At 33.0% G+C, this 18,190-nt stretch overlaps 2 protein-coding genes across 2 annotated transcripts; both read left to right on the top strand.

Moving 5' to 3' along the window:
- The first annotated feature begins 4,384 nt into the window (after positions 1–4,384).
- On the top strand, positions 4,385–7,073 carry LOC114367395 (subtilisin-like protease SBT1.3). Its single transcript, XM_028324569.1, has one exon. The coding sequence runs from the start codon at positions 4,517–4,519 to the stop codon at positions 6,860–6,862; it is 2,346 nt and encodes a 781-aa protein (XP_028180370.1). The 5' UTR covers positions 4,385–4,516; the 3' UTR covers positions 6,863–7,073.
- A 2,308-nt stretch (positions 7,074–9,381) lies between these two features.
- On the top strand, positions 9,382–13,262 carry LOC114368604 (glycosyltransferase family 64 protein C4-like). The gene is made up of 5 exons (XM_028325817.1): positions 9,382–9,838; positions 10,791–11,187; positions 11,932–12,095; positions 12,203–12,273; positions 12,898–13,262. Exons 1-5 carry the CDS (start codon positions 9,573–9,575, stop codon positions 13,056–13,058), a joined length of 1,059 nt encoding a protein of 352 aa, XP_028181618.1. The 5' UTR covers positions 9,382–9,572; the 3' UTR covers positions 13,059–13,262.
- Positions 13,263–18,190: the final 4,928 nt, after the last annotated feature.

Here is an 18,190-nt window from a genome sequence, read left to right as displayed (position 1 = left end):
AAAAGATATAGCACACTTTTGTTTTCTGCAGAATTTTCACTTGCAGAAGAACAAGGTTTGAAAAAGAAACTTAGAAAGCTTTTTGGCAAAGGAAGAAGAAGAAGAAAGATGAGTAGGAAAGAATTGTAAAGGTTTAAAGGTTTCTCAAAAGTTGTTCAAGAAGTTGTTTAAAAAGATCGTTTGAATGCAAGTCAAGGTCTTGCTTTATAGACTCTTCATGTCTGGTCAAGAAAATCATTGGAAGAGTTATAACCTTGAGAAAATCATGTCAAGAGTTACATCTCTTGACCTTTTATTCAAAACTTGTCACTGGTAATCGATTACCATAATCATGTAATCGATTACACAATGTATTTTAAGAAAAGATGTGACTTTTCACAATTGAAATTGAATTTCAACGTTGAGATATACTGGTAATCGATTACCAATGTATTGTAATCGATTACACCATTTTAAAAATCATTTGGAACGTTGCAAATTCAGTTAAAAGTTTTTGAAATCAAATTTTATCACTGGTAATCGATTACAGGAAACTGGTAATTGATTACCAGAGAGTAAATACTCTGGTAACTTAGAAAATTTTGAAAAAACTCTTGTAAAACAAAAACTGTGCTATGTTTGATTTTTGAAAAATCCTTTTCAATACTTCCCTTGTGAAGTCTTCTTGATTTCTTCTCTTGAATCTTGAAATCAACTTCTCTTGAATCTTGAAATCAATTTCTCTTGAATCTTGAATCTTCTTTATTTCTTCTAATGAATCTTGAAATTAATCTTGATCTTGAACTTGTTGATTCAATCTTGAAATCATTCTTTTGGGCTTTTTATCATCATCAAAACTACTTGATTCATACTTGATTCATTATCATGAAGCTTGCTTCTACAATCTCTCCCTTTTTTATGATGACAACCCTGAAATCAAGAAACACATACACATTCTTTTTCCTAGTTCAATTGCCCCTTCTTAATTATTCCGAGATCACTTGTTCCAACAGGTTTTAGAAAAACCATCATTGGCCAACGAGTCTCAAAAATAGTTTTCCAAAAACCTTGGTAGACTAACTAATGTTAACAAGTCCAAACGACAGTTTTTCCAAAACCGTTGTAGCTTCACTAATCTTAACAATGGTTTTTCCAAAATTATCATTGCTCTTTTTTAAAGACGGTTTTTGTATAACCGTCGTAGACCCCTCATCGTGGAATACGTTTTTTTTAGTAGTGATTGCACCAATGATAGTTGATAACGAAGGCCATTTATGTCAGATAATAGCTTAATTTCATGGGGAGTGGGGTTAGTTGGGGCTACTAGCTCTGGTGGGTGCCTCCTCACTATAAACCCTAGAGACAAAGTTTGGAGAACCATTTTGTATGGGAAGGAATAATAAAAGGAGAAAGAGTAGGTAGTGTAGTAGATAGTGTACTAGGTTTGAGTGGAAGAACAATAGTTGAGTTTGGAACTTATATTTATAGTGGGAACAGTGGACAAAGGACGTTGCAAGTGCAATTAGTTCTTTTGCTGGGATTTATTTTACATACAAAATAGAACCAGTATTTGGCATGTGATTGATTATATGCCCTTTTTCTGGTGTTTTGATGAGAGTTTGGATATGTTTTTCCTTTTACGTTGAAAATCTAACTCTGTCGATCGTGAACATTATAATACTCAAATGTTAGTGATTACATGTGCTATATTACATCAGCTGGAAAGTTTAGTAAATAACCTGGCTATTATTTATGTTAATTAATTAATGAAAGTTCATTAATAACAAGATTTATGTATATTAATTAAATAATCGTAAATACGTTACCCTTAAGTATAATATACACAAGCTGTTCTGCATAGGGATACGTAGTTAAGGTAAAGTATATAGACAAATAAAAGGATAATAATTTAATATTGTTTTCAAGCAGTTTATAGAAACATAGGAAATGGGAACAATACTTCATTTTGGTTTGATAAATGGGTAGGTAAGACAAGTCAAAGATTAATTGCTTTAATTAGGAGCCTTTTTCAAACTTCAGCAAATAATTAAGGAAGCTAAGTGATATGGAGTCTTGGAAGAATGGAGTAGGGGAATGGAAGTTATGTTGGCGCAAAAATTATATTCAAGTTAACCTTAAAAAGAACTAAGCAAAAACTGCACATTGCAGCGTAAAATAAGTCTCAAACTGAATTCGCAACTATAACATTTGCACTGACATTTTTAAATCATGTTCATTCTGGATCGATTCGACTCGGATAACGTTGTAAAAAAAAATTATACGAATGCATAACAAAAATAATTACGTAAAATAATATATTGTTGCATTGCATGAGTGTATATAAAGTATATATACTACTAACATTATTAAGTAGAGCCCAGTGAAAGTGAAAGAATTCAATTTAGTTACCTCACCTGCTACTTGGGTCCCATAAATCCTGTTGGTTAGTGATTTACACTTACACGCAAGAGACCATACATACTGGCAGCAAATTTTCTTTTGAATACCGATAAACTTTCATATATAGGGTAATATAGATACCCAATATTTTATATCAAGATACAGGGTTGTGTGTTACGTAGGCGTGTTAATTTTTCAAAGGAAAGCATTAATGGTAATGAAATATAAAAAAATTATAGAGATGATTATTATTTTTACTTCAAAATTTATTGTATGTGTAAATTTGGTTAAATAGTTTTTAGAATATACATTATTTTATATGGTTGGTTAATATAACTTTACTTAAATTTGATGCTTTCAACTCTTTTTTTCTTTGTTTTTATTTTTTCTAAACTTGTTTAATTATCACAGGTATGCAAGAATGTGCGAACATATATAATTAATGTTGCTATCTCAATAAGTTAAGTCACTATGAGACTTACTGTTTCTAGTTTATTTAATTAATCAAATATGTGTTTTAATATTTTGAGCAATTAATAAATTTTCAAGGTCTCTATTAGCTGGCTACTAAGTTACATTACAAATTTTAGTAAGGTAAAATTTCTCACATCATGTCCAGGTGCACTGAAAATAAAATTAATATTAATATTGAATTAGCATTTTTTTAAACATTTTAAAAAGTATGCGATTTTATCGGTTAATTTTAACATTTCACGACTTGATCCAATGACTATGATTTACTATTCTCACCCTCTCTTAATAAAATTCCTCCACTTATATGCTTCTTATATATAATTAAGGGACATATCAAATAAGAGGAGTGTTTCATTAGAAGCTAGGATGCATCGAGTAAAACTGAATTATACAACCATACATAAATTATAAATTAATTATTAAAATTAAAAGTATTTTTTTCAATGGTGACAAATAGGATAAAATTTAAGTCCTCGTGCAAATTATTCAACCCTGTCATAGGCCGACTCAGTGATTACAGTAAAAATGACGTATAACATCTTTTTTTTTTTTTTTAACAAAAGTCATGTATAACAATTCTATATCTAGTGTATAACCACTTCTTTTTATTTGAAACTTTGCATGGGCTACCTTTTTTTATTTAATTTTTTTTTATTTTTGATTGATATATTCGTTTCTTCTTTATTATTGTTAACAATAACATAACAATCACATTTAAATTCCCTTCTATAACTCATCTTAATTTAAAGTGATTGATCCAATTCAACTCATGTATATTTAGTTATTTACGTGACAAAGCTGGTAAGTTTTATAATATTTAAAGGGAAAATAGGATTACAAAAAGGTTGATATGAACATCCACTCTTATATGATAGATTTGAATCTTTATTCTTGTCTCTTGAGAGTAATAGTCTTCGTACATTCTCGATCTTTTTTAGTCATAAGTGTTCATTATTTTGAGTCGAGGAGTGTGCTTTCAATTTTAATGAAAAACAAGTTTAGGTGTTTAACCGTTAGAAGTTTAACTTAAAACTCTATAAGTTCAACTTGTGTTCTCAAAATTTTCCATGAGTTTCGTGGGTGCATCCTTTCATTGTTAGAGTAAGGAAAAAGCATGAAGTTCACTACTCTCCTTGATTATAAAATTATAGTATCAAAACAAATTCAATTGATTTCACCATACACAACTACCATTACTATTGCAATTTATATAATCCTCCCTTACTATTGTGTGACTACCAAGCTAGCACAAACTATACACGAAGCTGCCTGTGAACTTGTCCATAAGCAATGATTAAAAGAATTATGCAGGAGCAGAAAAAGCAAACATCAATCAAGTAGTGTTGCAAAGATGTCAGAGGACCTTAACCATGCAGTAACTTCTACCACCGGTCACTGGCCACTAGGTGGAGAAATTATCATAACCCTTTCATAACTCCCCCCATTCATATTGGTCAGTCACAAAACAACCACCTACCTTTATGCTGGGACACATAAAAGGTCACCATCTCTCCCCATTCTAGCATTTAACATTCCAACATCAAGAAGACAGAAAGATTAATGAAGCACAAACCCCTTTAAAATCTCTTCACACTCCCTCACTTTTAACCCAACAACACCTTTCTTCAAACACTCTACTTTTCTCCTTTTCTTGGCATGAAACATGGCCAAGACCCTAATGGGAAACGTGGCTTTCTTCCTAACAACCTATCTTCTACTTTTCACAATGTTGTTCCCGGCAAATGCTCAATTTGCTAAGAAGACTTATCTCATTCAAATGGATAAGTCAGCAATGCCAAAAGCCTTCCCCAACCACCTTGAATGGTATTCATCAAAGGTGAAATCAGCACTGTCCACATCTCCAGAAGCTGATATGGACAATGAGGAGAGAATAATCTACACTTACCAGAATGCTTTTCATGGAGTTGCAGCCAAGTTGACTGAAGAAGAAGCTGAGAAGCTAGAGGCTGAAGAAGGTGTTGTGACCATATTCCCTGAAAAAAAGTATGAGCTACACACCACAAGAAGTCCAACATTCCTTGGTCTTGAACCAGAAAAAAGCACTAATATGTGGTCAGAAAAGCTAGCTGGCCATGATGTAATAGTGGGAGTGTTAGACACTGGGATTTGGCCAGAGAGTGAAAGCTTCAAAGATGTAGGCTTGAGACCGGTACCTTCTCATTGGAAAGGTACATGTGAGATTGGAACAGGCTTCACAAATAGTCACTGCAATAAAAAGGTTGTGGGGGCAAGAGTGTTCTACCATGGATATGAAGCAGCAATTGGTAGAATTAATGAGCAAAAAGAGTATAAGTCACCAAGAGATCAAGATGGTCATGGCACTCACACAGCAGCTACAGTTGGTGGCTCTCCTGTGCATGGAGCTAACCTTCTTGGTTATGCTAATGGCACAGCCAGAGGAATGGCACCAGGTACAAGGATTGCAGCTTACAAAGTGTGTTGGATTGGTGGCTGCTTCAGCTCAGACATTGTATCAGCTATTGATAAAGCTGTGGCTGATGGTGTGAATGTTCTTTCCATCTCTTTAGGTGGTGGAGTCTCCTCTTACTACAGGGATAGTTTATCTGTGGCTGCATTTGGAGCAATGGAGAGGGGTGTTTTTGTTTCATGTTCTGCTGGAAATTCAGGACCTGACCCTGCTAGCCTCACAAATGTGTCACCTTGGATCACCACAGTTGGAGCCAGCACAATGGATAGGGATTTTCCTTCAGATGTTAAGCTTGGGAATGGCAAAAAAATTATTGGAGTTTCACTCTATAAAGGGAAAAATGTGCTATCAATTAAGAAACAATACCCTTTGGTGTACTTGGGGAGCAACTCTAGTAGGGTTGATCCAAGATCTATGTGCTTGGAAGGGACTTTGGATCCTAAAGTGGTGTCAGGAAAGATAGTAATTTGTGATAGAGGCCTTAGTCCTAGAGTGCTGAAGGGTCATGTGGTGAGAAGTGCAGGAGGGGTGGGAATGATTCTCACTAACACTGAAGCCAATGGGGAAGAACTGGTTGCAGATTCTCACCTCCTTCCAGCAGTAGCGATAGGAGAGAAAGAAGGAAAAGAACTCAAAAGTTATGTCCTATCAAGTAAAACTGCTACTGCAGCTCTAGCTTTTAAAGGTACAATATTAGGAATAAAACCATCTCCTGTAGTGGCAGCATTTTCATCAAGAGGGCCTAATTTTCTCAGCCTTGAAATTCTGAAGCCTGACTTAGTGGCTCCTGGGGTGAACATTCTTGCTGCATGGAGTGAGGCCATTGGTCCATCAGGTTTGAAAATAGACAACAGAAGAGTGAAGTTCAATATAGTCTCTGGCACCTCAATGTCATGCCCTCATGTGAGTGGCGTAGCAGCTTTGGTCAAGTCTAGGCACCCTGAGTGGAGTCCTGCAGCTATAAAATCTGCTTTGATGACAACATCTTATGTTCTTGACAACACCAAGAAAACACTCAGAGATTCCTCAACTGCCAAACCATCAAGTCCTTATGATCATGGTGCTGGACACATTGACCCTATTAGAGCTCTTGACCCTGGTTTGGTCTATGACATGGTGCCACAGGACTACTTTGAATTTCTGTGCACACAGAATCTGACTCCAACACAGCTAAAAGTTTTTGCCAAATATTCAAACAGATCTTGTAGACACTCTCTTGCAAGTTCAGGGGACTTGAACTACCCAGCCATATCATCGGTGTTTACTCAGAAAACAACCACTTCATTCCCTAGTCCAGTGATTCTTCACAGAATTGTCACCAATGTTGGCCCTCCTGATTCCAAATACCATGTTGTGGTGTCACCATTCAAAGGTGCTTCTATCAAAGTTGAGCCAGAAACCTTGAATTTTACCAGAAAACACCAGAAGCTGTCTTACAAGATTACCTTCAAGCCAAAGGTTCGGCAAACCTCGCCCGAATTCGGAAGTCTAGTATGGAAGGATGGTTTCCACACTGTGAGAAGCCCCATTGTGATAACATGGCTGCCACCACCAATGTGAATTTCGACGGGACTGCTTACAAGTTCAGTAGTATTTCTTTGTTGCAATAAGAAAATCTTCTGTACTAGGAACTAGAAGTCCACCACCTTTTGCATTACAAGAGAAGTTATTATCTTAGTATTCAATCCTATGTGCCTCTTCCTACATCTTAGAACTCATCCAACATCATTCACGTATAATTCATAGATATAAAGTTAAAATTGCCAACAAATGGAACTTATTGCTGATTCTCAATTTTTGTGGTTACATTAGCTACCTCTTGTTCCACCACTGTTATAGATTATATACTAATGCTTTCCGAATATTCCTATTTGGTATCTGTAGTTTCTTTGGCCTGTGGAATTAAACAATGAGAAGACAATAATATATATATATATATATATATATATATATATATATATATATATGCTCATCCAATCTTTTGTTTGTGCTTAAAATATCTAATTGGCACTTTGGCAGATCAGATATAACATGGAGTCTAATAAAACTTGGATGCCACTAGTGAGGATTTCACTGTCACAAATGAGTATGACACTATTCAGGAGTTAATTTTCCTTGTGTAGGTAAGCAACACTCGTCATTTATGATATTTGAGTCTTGACAAACCGTTTTGACCATTTGAAACAGTCAATTTAATTGATTACAGAAGGATGGACAAAAGCATTTACTAATTTTAATTTTGTTTTCCCTACATGTATCTTCATGGGAAGACAATCCTTTCAGACACTATGAGACATTATATGTGTGGGCACCTCTCCTAACTGAAACTCGAACCTTGATTCTTCATGTTTGGTTAATCATTCAAAAAATACTTTTGAGTGCTAAACGTACTTTGGGAGTGTTAACTAAGTTTCATGACATATTTGGTTATCCTCGAAAGTATGTTTTCATCTTAAAATTTTGTCTGAAAACTTAGTTTTGTAGAAGTAAGACTTGAGTTGCTTTTACAAGCATAAGTTTAGCTCAAACTTAAGAATACAAACTTTAATCTAATCATGTACTTTGGTGAAGCATTCACTAATTGAGAACTCCACAGTTCTTTTCCAGCTATTTCATTGTTTCTTCATCGTTCCCTCTGCTCTACATGCAAATTTATTTCAGTTGAAGACAACATGCTCGTTGCATGTGCATCTCAACTGCTAAATAGCTGGCCTCATAAGAATTTGTGGTCCAAAGTACTTCTACAGAGTCAGACAGCGATTCATTAGTACGTGATATAATGCATTAAACAATTCACCTGCATGCGCAGGTCCTATAAAGCCATTAATTTTCAATGTTTTCTGATCAAAGGTAGGAGCATATATGGTGTGTGCATGGTACAAGACAAATATGAGTGTAATTCATAGGTATGTCTTCTCGACGCACTCTTTTTTATTAAGTGAAATTTACATAAATCTTATTAAATATGCTAGTCTCATTAGTCATTACAAAATTAGTGAAACTTATATAAATTCAAATAATAAAAAAGAATTGAAAAGAGAGTGTTGAAAGCACTGTGCGGCAGTATTTACTGGGGCAATTCATTTGAGTTGTTTGATTCTGACACGGTATCGTATTCTTCATAAAGAAGTGGTGAGGACTCGGAGAGTATGATCCAGGCATCTTATTCTTTAAACAAAAGTTGAATTCCTTTTGTATGCAAATCCACCACGTTTGAAATTGAAGTTCAAATTATTCTTAAATAACAAGGGGTGTTATGAATATAAATCTTCCATTACCTTTATGCAGGAACAATTTAATTGTTTTAGTTGGATTTAGATCATAGATCATTTAAATTAAAGAAGAAAAAAACATTTTAGAGATCTGAAAAAGACATATTAATTCCCTTAAGATGTAAGCAGGCCAGTATTGAAAGTAATATTAAGGAATATTTGAAAAACGATATTTTGACATCTCAAAGTTCTAAAGAGATTTTTTTTTCTTCTTTGGTAGAATAGAGGACTGAAATATTTACAAAGAAAAAATTTTGAACGTAATTTTTATAGGAGTATTAAAAAATATTCGTAAATAAAAATAAGAGTTATTGTGTAAGCTAAGCGATAGAAGGAACCCACTAAAAATAAGTTGAGAACTTAAGATGTATTCTACAAATTAAAATAAAATTTATTCGTAAAATTGATAAATATTTCATATTAATGTTAATGGTGGAAAAAAAATTATATGACATGGAGTGAACAATTTTTATTGAACTTTTGTGAATTTTATGACAGAGGAAAAAATGCTTTTAAGATATCCAAATTACTAATTTTTGCATTATAGATGCATCAAAGTGCTTAGTATGTTTTATGTTTTTATCTAAATATTAATCATCAAACAAGATTATTACAGCAGTTGTCAAGAAAAAAATCAATAGTAAAAAATAAGTATGATCTATATCAAAAAAATATATTAAATAGTATTAAGTAAGTTCCTTAAAGTAAATGACTTACATTAGATTAAAAGAATTTATATTAGATGAAAAAATAATCATTAATCATTAATAGTATGTATATACATACAACAAATGATACGTGTTAAAATCGTTTCATGTGTCGTTTTGTGGTTCTATGACCAACAAGCCACACGTCGTTTTGAAGCAGTGACCGACCGTGCATCCCTTTGTAGTTTGAAGCGCTCAACACGCGCAACGACGATGATGCAAACCAACATCACCACCACAATCCTCATCGCGTTCTCTTCGGTCAATTCCTCGAATGTTCTACCTTGAGCCATGTCCAACCCCGTTCAGATTCGCGTCGCCGCCGACGCAGGCGACGGCTTCGACTCTCCGGCGAAGCAGAAAGCCGCCAACCGCAGCGCCTACAGCATTCGCCCCTTTCTCTACCTCCGCCGCGCCAAACAGTTCCTCGGCGCCGCCAAGTTCAAGCTCTTCTTAGTTCTATTTGCTCTCTCCGTCATCGTTTTCGTCTCCTCCAGACTCAGTTCGTGGATGGGATGGAACCCTCACCAATCCTCTTCGGTTTCTTCCACTTCAAGGTATATACTAAAAAATGGATCTGTTTTCTTCTGCAATTTCACTTTTTTTTTATGGATCTGTTTTTGCTTAGTCGATGTCTTTTTTTTTTTTTTTCGGGTTTTGTGGATTTGCACCTTTTGGCTTTCTGTTTCAAGAAATTCCATTTTTATTTATTTATCAAATTAACCATTTTTTTCACCACAAATCATGTCTAGCTTGAGCAGAATTGCCTTCCCCGGAGAATACACGTGATCTGTAAATAAAAATAAAAAATTCCCTTTCCTTTTTTCTTTAAAGTGATGATTTTTGTTTGAACGATTTTTAGCAGAAATATTGAGAATTCTGTGCATTGAGAAATTCTCAAAACGAAAGATAGATTTGATGTGCTAGGTTGTTTAATTCAGCATGATGTGTGCAAGCAAAGAACTTTTAGATTACTATCTATGGATAGTCATAATGTTAGATTCCCTATTTTCTAATTGTTTTTGGCAAACAATTATTTACGGCCTGTTTGACTTCGTTCTCCCCATTTGGTAGTAAAAACTATTTTCTAAAATAATTTCATACTACTCAGCAATGAATTTCTCTTCTAAAATCTATTGAGTTTTAAAAATTATTTTCAAAACAAGTGTTTAAAAAACCTAAAAACAGAAACAATTAGGAGATATTTCTCTCCATCCTCTTCTATTTCATAGTTCTAACTCAAGGGTGTGAGTCATCTGGAGTTGTGCTGCATATCGTGAGGCAGCTTGGTTTGAATATTTGTTGTCTTTGTTTCTTGAAAACTAAAGGCAGTTTTTGAAAATAGAAATCAAACATGCCCCTATATTTTCTTCTAGTGGTTTTTTCTTGCATGTAATGACATTCAATGTGGTTCTTGCTCCCAGTAGGATTAATTTTAGAGTTTTATTTTGTTATGTTTTATAATTTGTGCTTGATCTGCTGATACAACTGATTTAATCCATGATTCAGGGGTGGTTATACTGTGCTTATAAACACTTGGAGGCAAAAATCTCTTCTGAAGCAAACTGTTGCTCATTATTCATCATGTCAAAGTGTGGATGCAATACATTTGGTGTGGAGTGAAAGTGAACAACCATCCGAGAAGCTGAAAACATATCTGAATAAGATTGTGGTTTTGAAGTCTCAGAAAGCTCACAAGCCAAACTTTAGATTTGACATCAATGCAGATGGTGAGCCAAACAGCAGGTTTAAGCCAATAAAGGACCTCAAGACAGACGCAATTTTCTCAGTTGATGATGATGTGGTTGTTCCATGTTCTACTCTAGATTTTGCTTTCTCTGTCTGGCAAAGTGCACCATTTACGATGGTTGGATTTGTTCCTCGAATGCACTGGCTGGATAAGGAGGTTAGTTATTAGTAAACTACTACTTTTCTTATTCAATTACTTTAATTTGAACTGCTTAAATTTTACTCTCTCTAATTTCTCAAAGGTGGAATATTACTTTAGGTTTGCGATAATTCTTGCAAGTAGGATGCTGAAACCTGAAGTATTTTATAGGATTAGCTATACGGTCATATGGTCGAGTTCAACTATATACAGAGCTTGACATTGAGCTTTGATTGATTATATGATGAAGATGAACACTTCATTAATGCTTTGCCCATGAATGGTGCAAGTGAAACTGCCACTTACGGGGTTGAGGGTGGGGGCAGAAGGAGAAAAAATCAAACTAATATAGACAAGGCTCTTCTAAATTGATACTAATCTCTAAAGTAAGCAAGTAAGGGTGCATGCGTCCTCATTTTAGTTTAAAGTGTATTGTGTTTTAACCACTAAAGTTTACTAGTAGATACACCATTGCACCTTTGCACACTTCAGACAGACTAGACTCACTTCAGAGATGCTTTTTCTGAACTAATATATTTTTCAGAATGATGGGAAATGACTTATTGATAGGAAAAACACACGTTACTACTATATTTTTAATTAAAAAAGAAAGGAAAAATAAGAGAAATGTGCAGATGTCCACTGTATTCATGGCAACTTGCTTGATGGTAAACATAATGGAACTCTGATTTACCCTTATTGAATATAACTTTTCATGTTAGTTTGCATATTGTATCTGACTGAATTCTCTGTATACTGCAGCAAAATAATGCTGCATATTACAGGTATGGAGGATGGTGGTCTGTTTGGTGGATGGGCACTTATAGCATGGTTCTCTCAAAGGCTGCATTCTTTCACAGGAAATACTTGGATTTATATACTCATGAGATGTCTCCATCAATTCAGGACTATGTTTCCAGGGAGAGGTAATATATATGATTAATCCTCTCAAGAATTTTAAATTTATTCTCATTACTTATTCTTTTCCATGCCCTTGATATTTTTTTAATTTCAACTTTGTTTCCTTCAACAGAACTTGTGAAGACATTGCAATGTCCCTTTATGTTGCTAATGCTACAAGTGGTCCTCCAATATGGGTGAAAGGTGCATTTTGTTCTTTACTTTTAAGGATAGGATTCAGTTTGCCGTGTGTGGTCTACAGTAATAACTTAAATTTAGAAGAAATTATTTGTTGAAGTTTCGGTGCATGTATTTTTCCAAGTAAACTAATTTTTTGCATATGCTATCGAGCTACAGATTTTGTTCAATGTTAGGAAATTGTGCAAACATCGTCACTTTTAAACAGGCATAGACATGTGATTTAAACATTATTAAACATGGACTTAGCAATTAGCAATGTAGCAAAGCGCAAAATATTAGGATGCAATCTGTGCATTTCAATTAGATATGAAGTTATTCTGATGAAATTTCTTAGTGTTGAATACTAAATTTTAATTTTAACTTCCTTAGTACATTTTAAAGACGCTGGGTTGTCATATTTACTAATTAGTATCACTTTCTCCATTTCCAAAAATGTGTTGCTTTCTTTGCCCTAAAAAGGAAGAAAAAAAAATAATGCAGTCCTTTTTCCTTTTGGGTGGAGACTTACTTGTATGGTCTGGGAAAGCTAGATAAGGATCACTTGATCTCTGTGTCTTGTCTAATCCTTTATATCTATCACTCAGCTTGAAGGTAATGAAATATCAAACTTATGCATGAAATTTGCAGGCAAAATCTATGAGATTGGTGCATCGGGTATTAGCAGTCTGAGAGGGCATAGCAACAGGAGAAACAAATGTCTCAATGACTTGATATCACTATACGGAACTCTTCCACTTGTGTCAACTAATGTGAAAGCAGTTAGTGCTAGAAAAGAATGGTTATGGTAGTGTTGTTATTTCATTAATCAGGAACCGATCCATTCCTCTCACCTAGGAAAAATATGAACAGAACTTAATTGCCTGCATATGTGTTGTATATATAACACTTCTACTAAAGTGACTCACTAGGTTTTGATTCATTGATGTCTGACGCAAAACATGATGTATACAATCAACATTCATATTTTGAAACACATACAGTATAACAAACAACCCATTTCTGTCACACAAAAGGGGGGACGTGGGACTGCAAGTGTCATCTGCAATTACAACTTGTCCATGAGTGCGCGAGTGCGGTTATCACTAAAGCTTTATGGTAAGACAGAGCAGGTTTAGGGTCAAAACGGACAATGCGTAGTTAAATTAAAAAATTAATATAATAATTCAATTATTTGTATAATAAAAAGCAGTATCAAATCTCACCCGTTCATATATTTTAAAATATATCCAACGGCTTTCAAACTTTAAAACACTTTTTATATGTTACTTCACGGGTGAACCACAACACATATTTGCTGGTTCACCCTAGAATTTTCCATGCATGTGACTATTATAAGCTCTAGCCATTCTCCTTGTAAAATGTGCGAAACTTTCAATATAAAATTAAAACTGAAACAGCACGAGTAGGGTCTGACGTAATCATCACAATAAGTTAAATACTGAAACTGCCAATTAAAGCATTCAATATGTGTGGCAAGTATCCAATTGTTCTTAAAACCTGGTCGAGCATTGAATCTATGAAGGTATTTGTCTCACGGTTCATTGGTCTACCTATGATTTTTATTTTTTTTTTGTTACATTGGTCTACCCATGAATGAATCATGATCAAATTGATGGTAATGAAATGTCTTTTAAGATTTTATAATAAATGAAAGACAGGAACAAATAACAATAATATTTTAAGTGGGTTAGGGAATACCCAATTTTTTACCTAGATAAAAAAAAACTTTGTAAAATGATGCATTTAATAGTTTGTTTACCATAATTTTTATTAATTGCATATTTGAATTTGGTGTTTTTACAAAGTATATTAAATCTAAAAAGAATTAGACCATTTCAAAAGTAATTCATATTTCATTGTTCTATTTTAATATATGGTATATTGTGTAAAATACAAGTATAAATATATTATGTGATTCGGTAGTTTAATCGATAAAATTATTTTAAATAAATATAATTATAAATGTTTTTTATAAAGTTGAACGCCTCGTTTCCATTAATTTTGTGATGATACTACTAAAGTGTATATCAATAATCATCAATCCATATCAATTGTGCATTGCTCTCAATTGATAGGACTTATTAGGACCGTACATGTGTTGTTGGATTAGCACTTTGATAATTATTATGCATACGTAATTTGTTTATTTAAATCACATAATAATTATTTAATTTTTTATCTTTTATTGTTTCTTTCGTGTCAAAGCATTAGGAATTTAATTTTTTCTAAGTTTTTATTCATTAGATGCTAAAGTTAGTAAATTTATAGTGTTCTTGGTTATATACTTTTTATAGAGATATAACAGAAGACATGAAAGAAGATCAAAGAACTAGCCTCTTTGGACAGCCTCACTCAGCACGTTAAGACCATTTAGCCCAAGAAATTTGCTTAGCACAGGAAGTCATTTTTGAAGCCAATTGCCATGTGCAAGTACACTAAGTGCGCACCATATGGCTTATTGTGTGGTCACTTAAGCAGTTGGACATGTGTGCACCACGCTCAGCACACCTGTCTTGCTTAGGGCAAAGTCAATGTTAAAAAATATGATTGTGTTGTGTTTTAAAGAGAAAAAAAGAGGAGGGAAGGGGGATTATTATTGAGCAGCAGAGAGTGAGAGCTAGGGCACGACCCATTGGGGGAAACCACTCATTTGGAGCACCTCATCTCCATTCATCTCCATTTTCCTCCATTCCTTTTGCCTTTTTTTTGTATTTGTAAGTCTCTCATGATAATGAGGTTAAACCACCCATTGTTGGGAGCTCAACAACCAAACACTCTTCATGTAATGATTCTAATTATCTATTTAATGTTATTTTGATATTATTGTCTCTTTTTTGTGCTTATTATCATGCTTATGGTTTGATCACCCATGCTCATGTAATGTTATAGGTTTAGGCATTAGAAAATGTTTATTTCCTAAGAACTTGAAAAGAACATTTAGGTAATTCATCTGTAAGGATAGAATGATGTTGTTTAACCTAAATTATGCATCTTTGCTTGTAATGCAAGTTATCTTATGTAGCTCTTAAGGGATTAGGAGTAAAATTAGGTAATATAGTCTCTCTCACGTGAGGTATCATAACTAGAGTAGGTTAGTGGATGTAGGTAATAATTGGAATAACATTAAATAAATAAAAATCATTAATATTACATCAAGAGTAGTTCTGGTAGGCTGAGTCCCCAACAAGTTTGTGATTATGCATCAACTGCCATTTCACTGCTTCGAATATTTGTTTTCTCATCCTTGCACAGGCTTTGCTTTGTAGTTTAATTTATGTCGACTTTATATTTGTGCATTGTCACTCCATAAATATTCAATTAAATTCATTAATTATTTAAAATTGACCATATACAAACTTTGAATACAGTTAAAATCTCTATGGACTTGATACTTGATCTTACCGTTTTAAAATATTATTTAGACAAATTAATACACTTGTCAAGGAATTAACACTCATTCTCTCCCCTCACTCATCCTCTCTATAATCATGGCATTGAAAACAAATTTTAAGAAAGGTTCAGATAATACTTTATTCAAGACTCAAGTGGCTGCTATAATTTTTGAAGTGTGCTATAATCTTTTACTTACCATCTCATTTTCTTCATTAATAATTATAAGCATATAGTTGTATATCCTTTCCTTTTTCCTTAATCAAACAAGTAACACTTGTTTTTCTTCCCATTCAATTAAATCAAATACTCAAACTAAACTAAATAAGTTTCATTTTTCTTTTTCTCTTCTCTTCCTTTCCCTCTCCATTAATATCCCTCAGCTCCTTTAAATTAAACATAATGTTATTAAACTTATAAAGACGGTAAGAAAACTTTTATCTGTCCAATTTGTACTTGCATTTTTTTTTATATTTAAAAGTATCTTTCACTGAAACTAATTTTAGTTGAGTTAAGTAAGATTACTAAGTAACAAAAGTCTCTTTCTGATTTATTTTAGAATAATTTTTGTTAGTTTCTGTATATCAAGAAAGAATATGTATTCTTGATTATTTAACTTTAAAAAAGTTGTGTTTCTTCTTGGTTAATATGATTCTACTAATAATTACAAAGATATAACTATTTTATTTTATTTTCTTTAAAAGAATTGAAATATAGATAAAAAAAATTTATTTTAGGATAAAAAAATATAGAATGAGATCATCTTACATTCACATATAAGAGAACAATCTATATAACAAAATGATTTATGTTTAATTTATTTTGTGTGTAAAATTTTTTTAGATCAATGAAATCTAATAGATTGGAGAATATTTGTGGTCTCTCACTCAAAATCAAAATAATGTAAGATTTATAGAATTATAAATAAAAAGTATGAGACACAATTATTCTATCTAGTTCCAAAATCCAACAGGAATAACTTCGGTCAAAGATATATCTAATTTATACAAACTAAACTCAGTTTAAAGAAGGTTTTATATGGAAAAGATTTTCAATATGGACTGTGCAAGATATTTAACTGTATAATAAACCATTAATAATTCGGTTAGAAAATTACAAACTGGTTTATAGAAACTGTGAACAATAAGTAATTTATTAATCAAATCAAATCAACTGGCTGTGGAATCCGAATTAAAAATACTTTCTACGAAAAAATCAAATCCATTGTGCTACCTTATTATAGTTCCTTGAAATTCTATTATATGCTGACTTCATTTCGGTCGATCACCAATATTCCATTCGCGACATGTGAACACCAACTTTTAACAATCGTTCTCCTTGACTTCATGGATCAACACTATGCATATTTATACTTGCTGGTATAAGAAGTTGGACTTCAAAAACCAATTGAAAGAAAAAGGAAAGGAGAAGTAAGCTGTGAAGTTAATTTGAAGCTATAAAAAAGAAAGACTATATTTAGTTAGAGTGATACAACGATCCTGTCCTGTTGTAATGTTGTTTTGGAATTCTTTTAGTAATACTAATTGGATAAAGATCGTAACTAAAATTACTGCACTCGATAAAAACCTACCAATGAAAATGTGACAAGTCCGGTTAAGTTTTACCTTTAAAAAATTTAATTACAAACATTAATTCTTTTAAAATGCATAATGGAGATATATGGATAGAGAATTTATTTTCCCCGGATAAAATTAGATATAAGTTTGAGTTACCAAAATGGAACATTATTCCCTAGTTCAGAAAACTCTAACTGAGTTGTTCCAAGTTTAATTGTGTTGACACATATGATACAGTTGCATGGATCGACCTAGTATTTAAGTAACCTATATGACACAAGTTTATTATTAAAATATTTTAAATTAACCTTTGTGTGGTATTATTATAGCTGAAAAATTTCCCTCTTTAGCATGACAGCATATGTCCCAACACTATTCAAGCAATTAATATGGGCCAAACACCTGTTTTATGGTTGGATTTAACATATAGTCAGCAACATTATTTTATGATCCGTTTAAACCTTGATAAAAATCTAGAAGACATTTGTACTATATATTTCGCCTAATTTTTCAAGATTTTTTTAATTATAAGAATAATACTAAATTGATTTTTTGAATTCATTTTAATTATATAATTGTTATACTTTTTAAATAATTTTTTCTTAAAAAAATTAAACAATCTTCCATAATTTAAAATTAACCCTAAGGTGTTGATCGGGTGAAAGAAGATAAAGTCTCATCTCAAACATTACATGTTCAAATCTCAAATATTCTTTGAGCTCAAAAGACTTTTCTTGTCTTGTTTTGGATCGGGATGCCATCTCGTTCTCTTAAAGTTTACCTAAAAAAAAAAATCAAATTCATAGTGGTAAAATTTGGAGTTGAAATTTAGAAATTTGGGTTAGGAAAACTTGACTATATGTTGCCATAGATTGCGGGAAACTGTTGAACTCTTGGCTTGATAGGTGCGTCCAATCCAACTCAAAACACACGTACCATGCATTTACCAAGCT

This window comes from Glycine soja, chromosome 9, assembly GCF_004193775.1.
Source record: "Glycine soja cultivar W05 chromosome 9, ASM419377v2, whole genome shotgun sequence".
Classification (NCBI taxonomy): domain Eukaryota; kingdom Viridiplantae; phylum Streptophyta; class Magnoliopsida; order Fabales; family Fabaceae; genus Glycine; species Glycine soja.
The sequence above is the reverse complement of the archived record's forward strand: the minus strand, read 5'-3'. Positions and strand labels throughout refer to the sequence as shown.